At 53.4% G+C, this 16,586-nt stretch overlaps 1 protein-coding gene across 5 annotated transcripts in view; it reads left to right on the top strand.

Moving 5' to 3' along the window:
• Nucleotides 1-16,586, top strand: part of ADAM22 (ADAM metallopeptidase domain 22) — a 79,325-nt gene that overhangs the window by 5,119 nt on the left and 57,620 nt on the right. For all 5 annotated transcript variants that reach the window (XM_068156929.1, XM_068156928.1, XM_068156927.1 and 2 more), the window contains exon 3: nt 7,385-7,461. In XM_068156929.1, the coding sequence (XP_068013030.1) occupies nt 7,385-7,461 (77 nt within the window). The remainder of the gene's footprint in view (nt 1-7,384; nt 7,462-16,586) is intronic.

The following is a 16,586-nucleotide window of genomic DNA, read 5'->3' as shown; positions in this document are numbered from 1 at the left end:
GCACAATTCCACCCTTGGATTTGGAAGCAGGGCTCCTGGACTTCCTAAATATCTTCTTATTACTGATCATTGACTCAGAGAAGCTCTGCTCTGTCATGATGAGCTCATGGAGCTCTGCCTGCACTTGGAGTTGGTATCAGTTGTGTGAGGTTCAGCAAGGCCAAGGGCTGGGTCCTGCACCTGGGTCACAACAGCCCCATGAAGACTCCAGGCTTGGGGCAGAGTGGCTGGGAACTGCCCAGCAGAGAAAGACCTGGGGGTGCTGGGTGACAGCAGCTGCAGATGAGCCAGGGTGTGCCCAGGTGGCCAAGGCGGCCACCAGCATCCTGGCCTGGATCAGCAATGGTGTGGCCAGCAGGAGCAGGGCAGGGATTGTCCTCCTGCACTCAGCACTGGGGAAGCCACACCTGGAGTACTGGGGTCAGTTTTGGGGTCCTCACTCAAAGAAGGACATTGAGGGGCTGGAGCAGGTCCAGAGAAGGGCAAGGAAGATGGGGAAGGGTTTGGAGAACACGGCTGGTGAGGAGCAGCTGAGGGACCTGGGGGTGTTTAGTGTGGTGAAGAGGAGGCTGAAGGGAGACCTCATTGCTCTCTACAGCTCCCTGGAAGAAGTTGGAGCCAGGTGGGGGTTGGGCTCTTCTCCCTGGGAAAAAGTGACAGGATAAGAGGAAATGGCCTGAAATTGTGCCAGGGAAGGTTCAGGTTGGAGATGAGGAAAAATTTCTTTGCATCAAGAGTGGTCAGGCACTGGCACAGACTGCCCAGGGAGGTGGTGGAGTCCCCATACCTGGAGGTGTTCCAGAAATGTGTGGCCATGGCACGTAGGAACATGTTTTGGTGGCCATGGTGGTGTTGGATTGATGATCTACAGCCATCCCTCTAAGATCTGGATGATCTCAGAGGGCTTTTCCAACCCAGCCCATTCTGTGGTTCCATGATCCCCATTAGTGACTCAGGTGGTGCCTGGCCTTTGCTCTGGGGTTCTCTGATTCCTTGGCCTTTCTCTGTAGACTCCCAGCAGGATGTCCCTTTGCCCTGCAGGTGCTTCTGAAGCTGCTGGCTCTGTTTGAAATGTTCTGGCTTTCTGCTCTGATGCTGTCAGCTCCTGTTGCTGTTACAAATCCTCCTTCTAGGTAGCTCAAGCAATTAGGAAGTTTTTCTTAAAAATGAGTTGTGACTGTCCAGGGGCTTGCAGAGCAGCTCTGGGTTGTGGGGCTGATGGGTGATGACTGCTGCACAAAGAAGTGTCACCAGAAGCTGCCCAATTAAAACAATTTCTTTCCTGTCCCCTTAATCAAGTGGCTGCTGTCTCCTGGAGAGACCTGGGCACAGCTTTTGATAAACCTGCCACAGAACCAAGGGGGGAGGAGGCTGATTGGTGTTGAGGCTGGAGTGAGAACAAACAATGTGGTGTGCTGTCATGTCTTGCTCTCCTGCCTGCCTGCCTTGCTCTCCTGCCTGCCTTCCAGCCTGCCTTGCTCTCCTTTCCCTCCATCTCCCCCATCATGGTAGGTTATGGTACATTATGGTACATTATTCTTCTGGTACTCCAGGTCCTTTTGGCAGTCCTCTCCACAATCACCTCAGCCTTGAAGTGACTCACTGCTGACAGTTTTTCTGATGGCTCTGCTCACACCTGACCCCAGCTACCTTGTCCAGCCCTGCTAAGGGTCAGCCTAGCTGGTGAGACCTTCAGAAGGCTGATCAGCTTCAGGTCTGCAAAGTGTGTCTCCTTCTGGCTAGTCCTGTCTCAGTGCTTTCCCCTGGCCCTTCAGCTCTCATGAGCTTTGGGGTCGTTCTACACTCTGAGGCCACCTCCCACCAGGTTTCTGTCCTTGAGAGGATGAAGATGCTTGTCCTTGGCTCCCACTGAGCCAGAGATGCTTCTCCTTACTGGCACTTTGCCCTTCTGCTGCAGGGGAAGGAGCTCAGCAGGCTGTTGGCAGCCCAGGCCCACATCTGTTCTTTGAGCCCAAGTAACCATGGGTGTGGAGGGTGAGAGGGTGAAGCCCATCACTCTTGGGCATGAGGCTGTGCTCTCCTCCTGTGCAGTATCTCTTTCTCATCCATGTACTGGCAGGGTTGTTTTCATGGTTCCCCAACAAGCTTTATTCTGTCTGGCTTTTTCTGGAAACAGCTTCACAGCTTGCTCAGGGAGGAACCCTCCAAGCAAATCTTGTCCACCCGCCCAGCAGGGACACCTCCAGCTAGATCAGGCTGCCCAGGGCCACAACAAATCTGACCTTGACTGTCCCAGGGATGGGGCCTCAACCACATCCCTGGGCAGCCTGTTCCAGTGCCTCACCACCTTCATTGTGCAGAACTTCCTCCTGATATCCAACCTAAATCTCCCTTGCTTCTTGCACATTGACCAAACCTGCTGGAGTGAACATCTCCAGAGATCCCTGTGGCTCCCATCCTGCCTCTCTTCTCTCTAGATTTGACTTCTTTAATTAATTTGAAGCTACTTGGAGATTTCTCTGATTGTCAGTGGAAAGCCTTGAGACAAGAAAGCCTTCTGAGTCCTTCTGGTCATCTTTTTCCCCTGAGCTTGCCAGTGGCCTCCTGGGTAGGGCATGGCTATGCTGCTCTGAGGAGACATCTTCTGGAGTGTGTAAGAGACCACAGAGGCCTGGCAGATGAAGTTCTGCTCTTCACAGCCACAGATGCTCCTTGGTAGAAGCCCCCTCTGAAACCACTGCAATATCTGCATCATTCTGAGGTGGAGAAACCATGGCTGCAGGCATGAGCTGTACAGCAGCAGCTGTGCTGAGCCTCAGCCAAGCGTGGAACTGTGTCCTTCTCCTCACATGCAGGCATCTTCAGAGCTCTGTGGACAGAAGGTGACATCTGTGCAAGCTTTTTAATGCTGTGGTGGGCTGACTGTGTGAGGGAAGCTTGTGTTTGCTCCCAGCAGCTCTCTGTGGGAGTGCTGAGAATGTGGGCAGGATGGGTTCTGCCAGGCTGTGGGGTGCAGTTCCACTCTGGGGGCTGGCTGGTTGGGTGAGTTCAAGTAGTAAGCCAATGTCACTTGGAATTGAAGAGATGGTTATGGAGGACTGACAGAGAAGTTGCAGGTGATGGGAAGCTGTTGAGTCAGGAGGAGCCCAGCTTGCAAACTGCATTCAGTTAAAGGAAGTTAAGACGCCTGGGACAGTTGCTGGGTGTTTGGCATCAGACAGGGACATCTGGGGAGTCATCTGGGGTTTTGAGCAGATCTGATTTGCCCCCCCTGCACCAAATGGCCCTCCACAGTCTCTGTTTCTTGAAATGAAATGGCCAGTGCACCCTCAGGCACTCTGCAGAGGACACCTCGCTGCAGGCAGTGTTGGTCTGCTGGAGGGCAGGAAGGCTCTGCAGAGGGACCTGGCCAGGCTGCATCCATGGGCTGAGGCCAATGGGATGAGAGTCAACAAGGCCAAGGGCTGGGTCCTGCACTTGGGTCACAACAACCCCATGAAAGCTCCAGACTGGGGCAGAGTGGCTGAAAAGTGGCCAGCAAAGAAAGACCTGGGGGTGCTGGGTGACAGCAGCTGCACATGAGGAGAAATTCCTTTGGTCAGGGATTGGCACAGGCTGCCCAGGGAGGTGGTGGAGTCCCCATCCTTGGAGGTGTTCCAGAAATGTGTGGCCATGGCACTTGGGGCCACGGTTTAGTGGCCATGGTGGTGTTGGGTTGGTGGTTGGACTGGATGATCTCAGAGGGCTTTTCCAACCCAAACAATTCTGTGATTCTGAGTGAAACCAGACCAGGAACCTGCAGCCAGTGGCCATGCTTTAGAAAAGGCATCTTCTAGACTGGAAGGGCAATGCAGGGTCTAGAGAGAGTTTGGGTGGGTGAATGTTTTTTAGTGGTGCCTTGCTGCTGGCAGCGATGTGTGTGAGCGTGGGGGCTGCAGCCCTGGCTGCAGCTGACACACTGCCCAGAATAACAGCAGGCTGCAGGAGCCCTGCCTGCTCCACAAATGTCTCTTCACAATGTCTCAGCCCTTGACATTCTGTGGGAATGAGAAGAAGAATAAAGCCATCAGCAGCTCCTTTAGGGTCTCCTGGGCTGCACCAAGAGGAGAAGCAGTTCTGGAGTGGGCTCTTCTCACCCTGTCCCACTTGAAACTGAATTTTGCTTCTGGAGTGTGGAGGCTGAGCCACAGTTCAAAGCCATCCTCTGAGCAGTCAATTGAGCAACCTATTGGTGTGGCTAGGAGGCTGGAGGTTCCATCAAGCTCTGCTGAGCCTCTGGTGCTGCAAAATGTCATTAAACTTTCTGCTGTTGCCTGAGAACTGTTTGTGGGAAGACTGAACCATGATAGAGTCATGGAGCTGTGGAGGTTGGAAGAGACCTTTTTGATCAGCAAGTCCAACAGCTTGTCTGGAGTTCAGAGTCCCACCACTGCTGCTCAGCCACTGCCACTAACCCACGTCCCTCAGCACCACATCCACACATCCTTGAAAACCCTCCAGGGATGGAAACTCCACCACCTCCCTGGGTAGCCTGGGACAGTGCCTGAGAACCCTTGCTGGGGAGAAAGTGTTCCTAATATCCAACCTAAATCTCCCCTGGCACAACCTGAGGCCCTTTCCCCTCCTGCCACTTGGCTCCAGCCTCTTCCCAGGGAGCTGTAGAGAGCAATGAGGTCTCCCCTCAGCCTCCTCTTCTGCAGACTAACCCCCCTCAGGTGCCTCAGCTGCTCCTCACCATCCATATTCTCCAGACCCTTCCTTCCCCAGCTTCCTTGCCCTTCTCTGGACCTGCTCCAGCCCCTCAATGTTCATCTAAAGACATATGAGATGTGCAGCCAGTTGGTGACGCTGAACTTTAGATTACAATGAAAGATCTCCAAGAGGCCCTGGAGGGGGCCTGAGGGAGTCCTCTCCCTGTTCCGTTTATGGTGTGCTTTGTGGCAGAGACTCTTTGCCCTGCAGATATTTATTGTTGTTCTTAGTGCTGGGCTTGTTTCCCAATTTTTGCCTCTGAGCAAAGCTTTTTTTTCCATCCCAAGGCAAGTGGAAAAGTGACTTTTGGAACCCATTTCTGATTTGACACACGGCAGCAAGATCCTGAGCTGCTCTGGGTCTCTTACAGCACAGCTCAGGCTGAAAATTGGCTTTGATGACGTGTCCACGTGCTCAGCAGCACTGAAGTCCTCACTCATTGAGCTGATTTAAGCTCTTTTCCAAACCCACAGTTAAAATTCTCACATTCCTAAATCCACAGTAAGTGTTTAATGTGCTTTGTTTTAATTCCTTTCATGTATGGATTTGGATTTCCCCTGGATTTGGAGCTGTGTTCTTATTGATCTTAAGAGCATTTCATGCACACCTAAAGGGTTGGTAACAAGCTGGAGGCTTCTGTTCTCCAGTTAAAGAGGTGGGGCAGGACATCAAATACATATCCCTGGAGGTGTTCAAGGCCAGGTTGGATGAGGTCTGAAGCAACCTGCTCTAGTGAGTGTTGCCCCTGCCCAGGGCACTTGGAACTGGATGATCTTGAAGGTCCCTTCCAACCCCACCTATTCCATGGATTTAAGAACATTCTGGATTATTTCCTCTCTTGATTCTCTTGATGCTTTCTTTGCAGTCCACAGATTTGATCAGAATCTTTTAGTTCCTCACCACAGTGCAGTAAATAGTGGTGGATATAAAATTCTTTACATCAGAGGGCAGAGATAAAATTAGAAATGTCTCATAAATTGTTTAGGTTTTTTTTTCCCCCAAAGACATCCTTCTGTTTTGATAGAAATTGGAAAGGACTTAGTGAAGAAATCTCAGTGCTTTATGAAGGATGCTTGGGAAGTGAGAAACAGAGACTGTGATGAATTGCAGATGATGTCACCATATGGTTTTGATTCTCTTCTTCCTTATCACAGAATCCCAGAATGGCTCAGGATGGAAGGGGCCTCAGAGCTCACCTCCTCCAACCTCCCCACCCTGGGCAGGGACACCTGAACTAGACTCAGCTGCTCAAAGCCTTATCCAGCCTGGCCTTCAACACCCCCCGGGGAGGAGGCAGCCACAGCCTCCCTGGGCAGCCTATTACAGACTCTCACCACCCTCATACTAAGGAACTTCTTCCTCAGATCCAGTCTAACCCTGCTCTGCCTCAGCTTCAAATCATTCCCCCTTGTCCTGTCTCTAGACACCCTCAGGAAAAGTCTCTCTGCAGCCTTCCTGGAGGATCCCTTCAGGTCCTGGCAGGCAGCTCTAAGGTTCCCCGGAGCCTTTTCTTCTCCAGGCTGAACAACCCCAGCTCCCTCAGCCTGTCCTCACAGCAGAGCTGCCCTTCTCTGGACCTGCTCCAGCCCCTCAGTGTTCTTGTAGAAATCCCCACCATGGCTCCTGCTCCTCTACAGAAACATGCAAACCCAATCCTGCTGCAGGGCAGCTTGGATCTGGAGTGATTCCCTGCACTCTCCAGGGCAACTGAAGCTCTCAGCATTTTGTATTTAATGCCTATTGAGAGCCTTCCAGGAGCTTGAGAGAGTGAGGCTGATGCTTCCCATGCTCCCATCCTGTGTTCTGCTTTCCAGAGTTTTCAGTAAGTCTTTGCTTGCAGCTGTACTGCCCTGGGCTTAGAATTATGGAGTCATGAAGGTAGGAAAAGACCTCTGAGATCATTAGGTCCAACCTTAGGGAAGTTGTAGCTGAGACCTGTGAGTGGCCCTTCGGTGTTCCCTCTGAAATCTCTCTCTCTGCATGCCCCAAATCTTAATGGGCAGGTTTCCATGGAACAAACTAAGAACCAGGCTGAAGCTGCTCCAAAGTGCCTGAAAGTGGCTTTCTTGAATGAGCTCCATCCCGTGGTCTCCTGTTTCCTGGGAGCCTTCAGAGCTGCAAATAGCTGCAATGTGCTCTGCTCAGTGCTGGTGAGGAGCAGTTGAGAGATCTGGACTTGTTTAGCCTGGAGAAGAGGAGGCTGAGGGGAGACCTCATTGCTCTCTCTACAGCTCCCTGAGAGGAGGCTGGAGCTATCTGGGGCCTAAGAAATAAGTGACAGGAGGAGAGGAAATAGCCTGAAATTGTGCCAGGGGAGGTTTAGGCTGGAGATGAGGAAAAATTTCTCTGCTGTAAGAGTGGTCAGGGATTGGCACAGGCTGCCCAGGGAGGTGGTGGAGTCCCCATCCCTGGAGGTGTTCCAGAAACGTGTGGCCATGGCACCTGGGGCCATGGTTTGGTGGCCATGGTGGTATTGCATTGCTGATCTTAGAGGGCTTTTCCAACCCAAAGCATTCCATGACTCAGCAGACAGACCTTTGTCTGCTGATCCCAGACTGCTTTGGCTGCAGCAGTACAGTTTTTGTCAGTGTCTTCCCTGCCTGCATTCCCAGAGCTCTGTGAGTTGCTTTGTTGTGCCTGGATGCTAATCACAACCATTTCCCTCCTGCAGTCCACCCACATCGCTCGAGCCAGCTTCCAGGTGGATGCTTTTGGATCATCCTTCATCCTAGACGTGACACTGAACCAGTAAGTGATGACCACCTCCTACTCTACATTCCTCCAGGACCTAGTGCCCCTGAAATGTCCTTCCCAGGGGAGGTTTTGGAGGCTGGGTTACCCTAGCCCTGGTTCCAAGCATTGAGTTAATCTGTAGTAGCAGGTTTGAATCTGTTGGTACTGTCTCAGGTACCACTGCAGCTTTGAGCTCCTATGGTTACTATTTGGTAGCTCCTGCAGTGTTAGCTAACACTGAGTGGGATCATTTCAGCTGCAATCTTTCACCAGAAAGGGCAAATTTTGGCACTCAGGCAGATGTCAAAAGATGGAGTTGCTGAAAACTGATAACTATTAGCTCCCAACTCTGCCCTGGTGAGGCCACATCTGGAGTGTTGTGTCCAGTTCTGGGCTTCCCAGTTCAAGAGGGAGAGGGACTTGCTGCTGAGGTGCCTGGAACATCTCTGTAATGGGGACAGGCTGAGAGAATTGGAGCAGCCTGAGGGAGGATCTCATCAATGCTGACCAAAAGCTGCTGAGAAGAGAAGCACAGTCCATGACGGATCAACAGACAGGTGCCAGCTTCTCCATCAGCCAACTGGTGAAACCCTGCCTGTGATTTCTCTTGGCGAATGGTCTCCAACACTAATACCAAGGTGCTGTGAAACTGCAAGATTGCTGAATGTGTTCTGGATTGTACATGTTGGGCTGTGTGGAGTGCAAAGGGGTCAGCTCCCTGAGCTGGCCTGAGAAGAGCAGTTCATGGAGTCACAGAATGGGTTGATCTGAAGGGATCTTCAAGATCATCCAGTCCCAACCCCTTGCCATAGTCAGGGACACCTCCTACCAGTCCAGCTTGCTCAAGGCCTCATCCAGCCTGGCCTAGAACACTTTTAGGGAGGGAGCATCCTGGACCTCCCTGGGCAACCTGTTCCAGAGTCTCCCCACCCTCACTGTCAACAATTTGTTCCTCATCTCCAGTCTCAATCTCCCCTCTTCCAGCTCAAACCTGTCACCCCTCGTCCTGTCACTCCCAGCCCCTGTTAAAAGTCTCTCCCCAGCTCTCCTGTAGCCCCTTCAGGTACTGGAAGGCTGCTCTAAGGCCTCCCTGCCGCAATCTCTTCTCTAGGCTGAACAACCCCAGCTCTCCCAGCCTGTCACTGGGTGTCACTATGAGGAGAGCAGAGGTTGTGAGGAGGGATTGCTTCCAGAGCAGGAATGGCAGACAAGTCTCATACCAAGCCACATGCCTCAGCAAGTCACAGCACACCATGTGGAGATCCTCAAGCAGCAGCTGAGCAGGAGGAGTGCCAAGCTGATGGGGGCAATGTGGGAGAAGGACCTGCCAGATAAGCTGACAGGAGAGCTGGAACTGGGGCTCAGAAGGCTCAGGGACTAGTGGGAGGTGTCCCTGTCCATGGCAGGGGTTGGAACTGGATCATCTTGAAGGTCCCTTCCAATTCAAACCTTGCTATGATTCTGAGAAGTAGTCTGCACTCTGCTTGGATTGAAAATCCAAACTAAAATTAATAAAATAGGTAACATTCACACAGGCCAGCAGAGGTCCCTTGGGCAGTTGGGTGAAGGACTGGCACTATGGCAGAGCTCAGTGTCTTTGAGAAGAGAAGTGCCCAAGAGTTGGTCGCGCTCCCAGCACTGGGCTGTGTCCTCATTCTGTTCCATTTCCTTCATTTCTGCCATCCCAGAGGAAATCAAAGTGCTGTCATGTGGTGTGAGACACAGTGAGAGGAAGGACAAGAATCCTCTTCTGCTTTTATTGAAGGTGATCTACAAAGATAGATTTCCTTCAACCTGGGCTTCTTCCCCTTTTTGAGATGTAAAAGGGCACCTGAAAAATACCAAACCAGCCATTTTTTCTCCTCTTGATCTGTTTCCCAAGATAATAAACCCTCTTAAAGCCCAACTTTTGAACAGTCAGATTAATTTGTACCCATTTTCTTGTACCTCATATCACATCACCTGTTTTTTGTTGAGGAGCCATTTGGGGAGGTACCTGTGGACAGGTAAATCCTCTCAGCAGAGAATCATATCATAAGGACCGTCAAGATCATCCAGGTCCAACCCCCTGCCATGGGCAGGGACACCTCCCACCAGCCCAGCTTGCCCAAGGCCTCATTCAGCCTGGCCTTGAACACCTCCAGGGAGGGGACATCCACAGCACAAGGTCTTCCAGTGTCTCCCCACCCTCACTGTCAAGAATTTCTTCCTCATTGCCAGTCTGAATCTCCCCTCCTCAAGCTCCCATCCATTCCAAAGATGGAACCATCACTTCTGTGACTGTTTTCCATGTTTGGTGCTCTGGCTGGGATACCTCTGCTGCTAGCAGTCTGGAGGGGCAGGCCCTCATTGTAGGGCATTTCTGACACTCTGATGGTCAGGCTCTTCGTGTGTTTTTTGTGGGGTTTGAGCTCTGAAGGTCATCTGAGGCCATCTTCATTCCAGTCCTGCTGTGTCTGGACAGCAGAAATGCTGCACTTTAGGCCCAAGCATACAAGTGGGCAGCAGGTCAAGGTCATGCCTATCTCATGAGATTCCAGATGGAGTCCTGTGTCCAGCCCTGAGCCCCCAACACAAGGACATGAAACTGTTGGAGCAGGCCCAGAGGAGTCCACCAAGGTGATCAGAGGGCTGGAGCAGGTCTGCTGTGGGGACAGGCTGAGAGAGTTGGGGCTGTTCGTCCTGGAGCAGAGAAGGCTCCAGGGAGAGCTTAGAGCAGTCTTCCAGTATATGAATGGGCTACAGGTGAGCTGGACTCAAGGGGATGGCTGAGGAATGAGCAAGTCATGAGCTGTCCTCCATCCTTCTGGCCCTTTCAGTGCTTCTGGTCAGGCTGTAGGTACAGGCAGCTTGCAGCTGTGTGGCTGCCCTGGTGTTGTGTCATCTGTGTCACCCCAGCAGGTGAAGAAGAAGCTGCTGATGGAGCTGCACAAGGGCTGTGGCAGACTCAGTCACGCTCCTGCACTTGGGCAGCTGCTGCCTCTCAGCTCTGCTTTGTCCAGCCCTAATAGCCAGCTTTCAGGTTTGCATTTCAGGCTGTCCCTCTTCAGACTCCTGAGCAGCACAGATTAAATGCTCTGTGTCCAATGGTGCCTTTGGATGAATGTTGGGAAGTCTGGTTGACTTCAGCAGGAGCTGCAGGCAGCCATCCTAAGAAAAAGAACTTGGCCTCAGATCTCAAATCCCTTTCTGCTGCATTCAGCATTCCAGGAGTGGGCATCTCCCTGTGCAGTAGTTACAAGCACTGCTCACGAGGCTGTTCCAGTTGTCCTTGGAAAGCCAAGCAGGAGGAACTCAGTGTGGGGGTAAGAGGCCACAGCTTGGGCACCTTGGCGATCTTAGGCCCTGAGATCAACTGCCCCCTAACCAAAGCATTTAGGACTCTGTGTGTGTGCATGGACACTGATGGCAGAACTAGATGGCCCTCACTCCTAGAAGGGTCTGGAGAACAGGGCTGATGAGGAGCAGCTGAAGGACCCAGGGTTGTTTAGCCTGGAGAAGAGGAGGCTGAGGGGGAGACCTCATTGCTCTCTACAGCTCCCTGAGAGGAGACTGGGGACAGATATGGGTTGGTCTCTTCTCCCTAGGAACAGGTGATAGAAGGAGAGGAAAAGCCCTGAAATGTTGCCAGGGGAGGGTTAGGTTGGAGATGAGGAAATATTTTTTTGCTGTGAGAGTGGTCAGGGATTGGCACAGGCTGCCCAGGGAGGTGGTGGTCACCATCTCTGGAGGCATTCCTGGCCGTAGCACTTGGGGCCACAGTTTAGTGGCCATGGTGGTGTAGGGTTGGTGCTTGAACTGGATGGTCTTGGAGGGCTTTTCCAACCCAAATAATTCTGAGGGTGGGCAGATGTCTGAGCCAGCCGCTGAGGGTTGGCCGTGCTGCTCTGAGCGCTGTGTTGTGTCCCAGTGATGCTGTGAGGCTGGGGTGGGGAGGGGGCAGCGGTGCTGCGCTGCTGGCAGAACCTCAGCAGCTCTGGCTCTCCACTCCCTGCTTTCCCATGTTCCCTGGCGGGCTGCAGCTATTTTTAAACTCAGTGTCTCTTAAATAATGCAGAAGTTAACAATAGAGACTTGGAGTGCTGGGGAAAAAGCCCACGAAGGAGCTTAAAAAAGCCCAGCAAAGCCTGCCCAGACTGCATGCAGGAGGGGCTCTGGGGGAACAGAGAACATTTGTCTGCTCAGCTTCCAGACGGCTCCTGAAGAATTCCCTTTTTAGAGCAAATCTTCTGGCTCTGAAGGGAGATTTCTCATGGACCCAGGGCCCTCCTCATCAACACAACCGAACCAGCACTTCTGGGAGGGCCAGCACTGCCAGCCCCCTGTTGGGACAGAGCTCAAGCTGAACGAGCGTTCCATAGCACTTCTGCGTGTCAGGAGAGGGGGTGTCAGGAGAAGGGGTGTCAGGAGAGGGGGTGTCAGGAGAACCTTTCTGCTCATTCATAGATCCACAAATTCAGAGAATGATAGAATAGTCTTGGTTGGAAGAGACCTCCAAAGGTATCATAGTATCAGTCAGGGTTGGAAGGGACCACAAGGATCATCTAGTTCCAACCCCCCTGCCATGGGCAGGGACACCCCACCCTAGATCAGCCTGGCCAGAGCCTCATCCAGCCTGCTCTTAAACACCTCCAGGGACGGGGCCTCAACCACCTCCCTGGACAACCCATTCCAGGGTTTCACCACTCTCATGGTGAAGAACCTCCTCCTCACATCCAGCCTGAATCTCCCCACCTCCAGCTTCATTCCATTCCCCCTAGTCCTATCACTACCTGAGATCCTGAGCAGTCCCTCCCCAGCCTTCCTGTAGGCCCCCTTCAGATACTGGAAGGCCACAATTAGGTCACCTCGGAGCCTTCTCTTCTGCAGACTGAACAGCCCCAACTCCTTCAGTCTGTCCTCATAGGAGAGGTGCTCCAGCCCTCTGATCATCCTTGTGGCCCTTCTCTGGACACGTTCCAGCACCTCCAGATCCCTCTTGGTCATCTAGCCCAACCCCCTCTGCAGTAAGCAGGGGCATCCTCAACTACAGCAGGATGCTCAGAGCCTCATCAAGCCTGACCTTGAATGTCTCCAGGGATGGGGCCTCCACTGCCTCTCTGGGCAACCTGTTCTGGTGTTCCACCACCAGTAAAAAACTTCCTCCTAATGTCCAAGTAGTGTCCAGGCTCTGTCACTGTAGCTGGCACACATCCATGAGAAGGATGGAGAGTGCTTGCTGGGAATGTTGTCACCACCAGAGCACTTTATCTGGCCCTGTTTGAGGAAAAAAGAGGTCGCAGGAACAGATGTCCTGGACAGATGAACTGTTCTGGCAGTGGGTGGATTTGTCACCTCCGAGGTGGGGAGGACAGTGCAAGCTGGCATTGGCATGTGGACCCTGGCAGCAGGCAGGGGCTCTGCAGGACTGCTCTTGGATCTTCTTAGGTGTTGACTCAAAGTGTTGCTGGGCCCTGCAGCCACACTGCTCTGCCCAGCAGTGGGACCAGCAGAGACCTAGAGCTGGAGCAGGGCTGTGAAACTGAGGACACAGCTGGAATGTGGGATTTTGCATGTGTGGTGAGACCCCACCTGCAGCACTGCCTCCAGTTCTGATGCCCCCAGCACAAGAAGAACATGGAGCTGCTGGAGTGAGTCTCCTGTGGGGACTACAAAGATGACCCAAGGACTGAAGCACCTCCTTTGTGGGGCCAGGCTGAGAAAGGTGAGGACCTTCAGCCTGGAGAAGGTTCCAAGGAGACCTTAGAGCAGCTTTCCAGGATTTGAAAGGGGCCTCCAGGAGAGCTGGAGAGGGACTTGCGATAAAGGCCTGGAGAGACAGGACAAGGGGTTCAAACTTGTCAAAAATCCTTCCCCAGCTCTCCTGTAGCCCCTTCAGGTACTGGCAGGCTGCTCTAAGGTCTCCCTGGAGCTTTCTCCAGGCTGAACAGCCCCAGCTCTCTCAGCCTGTCCCCATATCAAGACCACTGGCAGTGCCTGGCCATGTCAGATGGTGCACATAGCTGAGTGGGGCCATTGCCAGCCTCTCCCAGTGCCCAGTGTCTTTTCTATCCATATGGTGCAGGACTCAGGCTGTAAATGGTGGTGCAAGCACCCTGCAGTGCTTCTCATCCAGCTTTGGCAGAGAACCATGTTTCCAGATGCCCATATGGTCTGCAGCTGTCCTGAGAACCTCTTCTTTCCCTCCCCCTGCTCTGCCTCCATTCTTCTCAAGCTGAAGTCTCTCAGAGCCCTGCACTGGGCCTTTTCTCCATCTTCACAGTGAGGGTGGGGAGACACAGGAACAGGTTGCCCAGGGAGGCTGGATACTCCCTCCCTGGAGGTGCTCAAGGCCAGGTTGGATGAGGCCTTGGGCAAGCTGGGCTGGTGGGAGGTGTCCCTGCCCATGGCAGGGGGTTGGGACTGGATGATCTTGAAGGTCCTTTCCAACCCAAACCATTTCATGAATCTATGAATCTTCAAGCTTGTCACTATGGGTGAAGGGACACACAGTGCTCTTCTGGCTTCTCTGCAGCTCCCTGGAAGGAGGCTGGAGCCAGGTGGGGGTTGGTTTCTTCCTGGGAGCAAGTGACAGGAGGAGAGGAAATGGCCTCAAGCTGCACCAGGGGAGGTTTAGGTTGGACATGAGAAGAAACTTCTTGACTGAAAGGGTTCTGACAGCCTGGCACAGGCTGCCCAGGGAGGTGGCTGAATGCCCATCCCTGGAGGTGTATCCCAGAGGCAAAGATGTGCTGTTGAGGGCTATGGCTTAGCCCCAGCCTTGGTAGAGTTAGAGAATGGTTGGGCTGGGTGAGCTCAGAGGGCTTTTCCAACCTGAAGGACTCTGTTCTCCTGCAAGCAAACCTTTAGCTCTCTGGATGCTGTGTTGCCTCCCTTGGGCCAGTCTGCAGTGGGGCTGTCAGCCAGGCCCTGACCCAGCCAGGGCAGGATTCTTTGCTGAAAAGCTTGACTCTCAGACAAGAGTTTGATTGTCCTTTGGGAAGGATCTTTTGCAAGCCCCGGGGCAGTAACCGATGGTTTGTGTCCCTGCCCTATTCCAAACCCTTGTCCACAGAGCTGCTCAAATCTGTGTTTGTACCCTGAGGAAAGCCCTGGGGCTGCGGTGGTCCAGGAGCAAAGAAACTTTGTTGCTCTGGGGTTGTTTTGCAGGGTTTCACAAGAGGTCACCCATTCAGGACGGCTGAGTCAGGTCCTGTTTGGGTCTGGTTCTCTTGTTGAGCTTTGCTAATGAAAACAAGGGCCTGGCCTGGGGCAGGAAGCTCTTGGGGAGATCAAAACCAGGCACTTGCTCGTTCCAAGGGGTCTGGTGTTTGTGTGCTGGGTGAGCAGTGCTGCAGGGGAGCTGTGCTGAGACAAGTGTCCAGCAGCTGGGCTGTGGATGGGCCTTTGGTGGCATGACAGAGATGGCCCCAGAGCAGAGCTTCATGAGCCTCCACCATGTGGTGCTCTCCGTGCTTTGAATGTGGCAGCTAAAGAAAGAGGGGTTTGGGGGGGCACACTCATGGCACCAGTGGTGTCCCCCAAGGGTCAGGACTGGCTGCAGCCCCATTCAGTCTACCCCTCAGTGATCTGTGTGAAGGGACAGAGTGGAGCCTCAGCCAGTTTGCTGATGGTGCCAAACTGGGAGCTGTGGCTGACACCCCCCGGGCTGTGCTGCCATCAGTGTGAGCTGGCCAGGCTGGAGAGCTGGCTGGGGACAAATCTAATGAGGTTCAATAAGAGCAAGGGATTGGCCCAGGCTGCCCAGGGAGGTGGTAGAGTCCCCATCCCTGGAGGTGTTCCAGCAATGTGTGGCCATGGCACATGGGGCCATGGTTTAGTGGCTGTGGTGTTGGGTTGATGGTTGGACTGGGTGATGTCAGAGGGCTTTCCAACCCAAATGATTCCATGGTTCTTTTAGTTCTGTGACTTTGTGCAGAGCTTTTGGAAGGCTTTGCCTTGTTCCCCAGGCCACCCTGGTCTCTCTGGTGACTCCCTGTCACATCCATTGCACTGCAGACCTGGAGCCTTCCCTCCAGTTGCTGCTCTAAGCCAGCCCTGATGCGATGGAGAGGTTATTTTTAGGAACATAAATAATTTAAAGTATTGAGCAAGCTTCTGGAAACCTGTAGGCAGGAGGGAAGTCAGGAGAACCTTCTGCACTTCTGTGCTGGGGAGGAGAATATGGTCCTGAGGGTGCTGGAGGTGGGAATGTGGTGTCAGGTACCTGGATGAACCTTTGCAGACCCACAGGTGGTGTTCCTGGTGGATACTGTAGTGAGGGGGAGGCTCCTGAACCCTCCTCTAGGGCACTGGTTTGTGCTCCTGTGTTCAGCCATGAAGAACAGAAGCAGCAAAATGAGGAGGCTGAGCTCCTTGGCCAGGGCAGGAGGCTGGGGGCAGAGCCATGCTGGCCTTTGTGAGCTGCTGCTGGCTCTCTGGTTGAGCAGAGAGGACCCCAGAGGGAGCAGCCTCATGGTCCTGTGGCTCAGCAGAATGAAGAGTCACAGATTCACAGCCTGGGCTGGCTAGGAAGGGGCCTTTAAGGTCTAGTTTCAGCCCTGCTGCTGTGGGCAAGGGACATCTAGAGCAGCTTGTTCAAGGGCCCAGCCAGCCTGGCCTTTCAACACTGCCAGCCCTGGAGCCTCCACAGCTTCTCTCTTAACTTTTCCAGTGCCTCACTGCCCTCATGGGTAAGAATTACTTCCTCATGTCCCATCCCTATCCAGCTTCTTCCAGCCTCAGTCACTCCCAGCCCTTGTCAAAAGTCCCTCCCCAGCTCTCCTGTAGCTCCCTTCCAATCCTGGCAGGCTGCTCTAAGGTCTCCTTGCAGCCTTCTCTTCTCCAGGCTGAAGAGCCCCAACTCCCTCAGCTTGTCTCCATAGCTGAGGTGCTCCAGGCCTCTGATTATCTTGCTGGCCTCCTCTGGACCCTCTTCCAGCAGCTCCATGTGTTTGGGGCTCCAGATCTGGTCCCAGCACTGCAGGTGGGGGCCCAGCAAAACAGAGGGGCAGAATCCCCTCCCTGGCCTGCTGCCCATGCTGCTGGGGATCAGCCCAGGGCTGGGCTGTGGGCTCCAGGTGCACGTTGCCAAGCAGCAGTGGATGATTTCCTTGTCTCCAGAGTGTCCTTGTGGATCTTTGCTCAGCTGCAGAGGTTCC

The sequence above is a fragment of the Melanerpes formicivorus genome, unplaced genomic scaffold, assembly GCF_026170545.1.
Source record: "Melanerpes formicivorus ecotype bairdi unplaced genomic scaffold, bMelFor1.0.p_v2 SCAF_35, whole genome shotgun sequence".
Taxonomy (NCBI): domain Eukaryota; kingdom Metazoa; phylum Chordata; class Aves; order Piciformes; family Picidae; genus Melanerpes; species Melanerpes formicivorus.
This window is presented reverse-complemented; position numbering and strand designations above follow the sequence as displayed.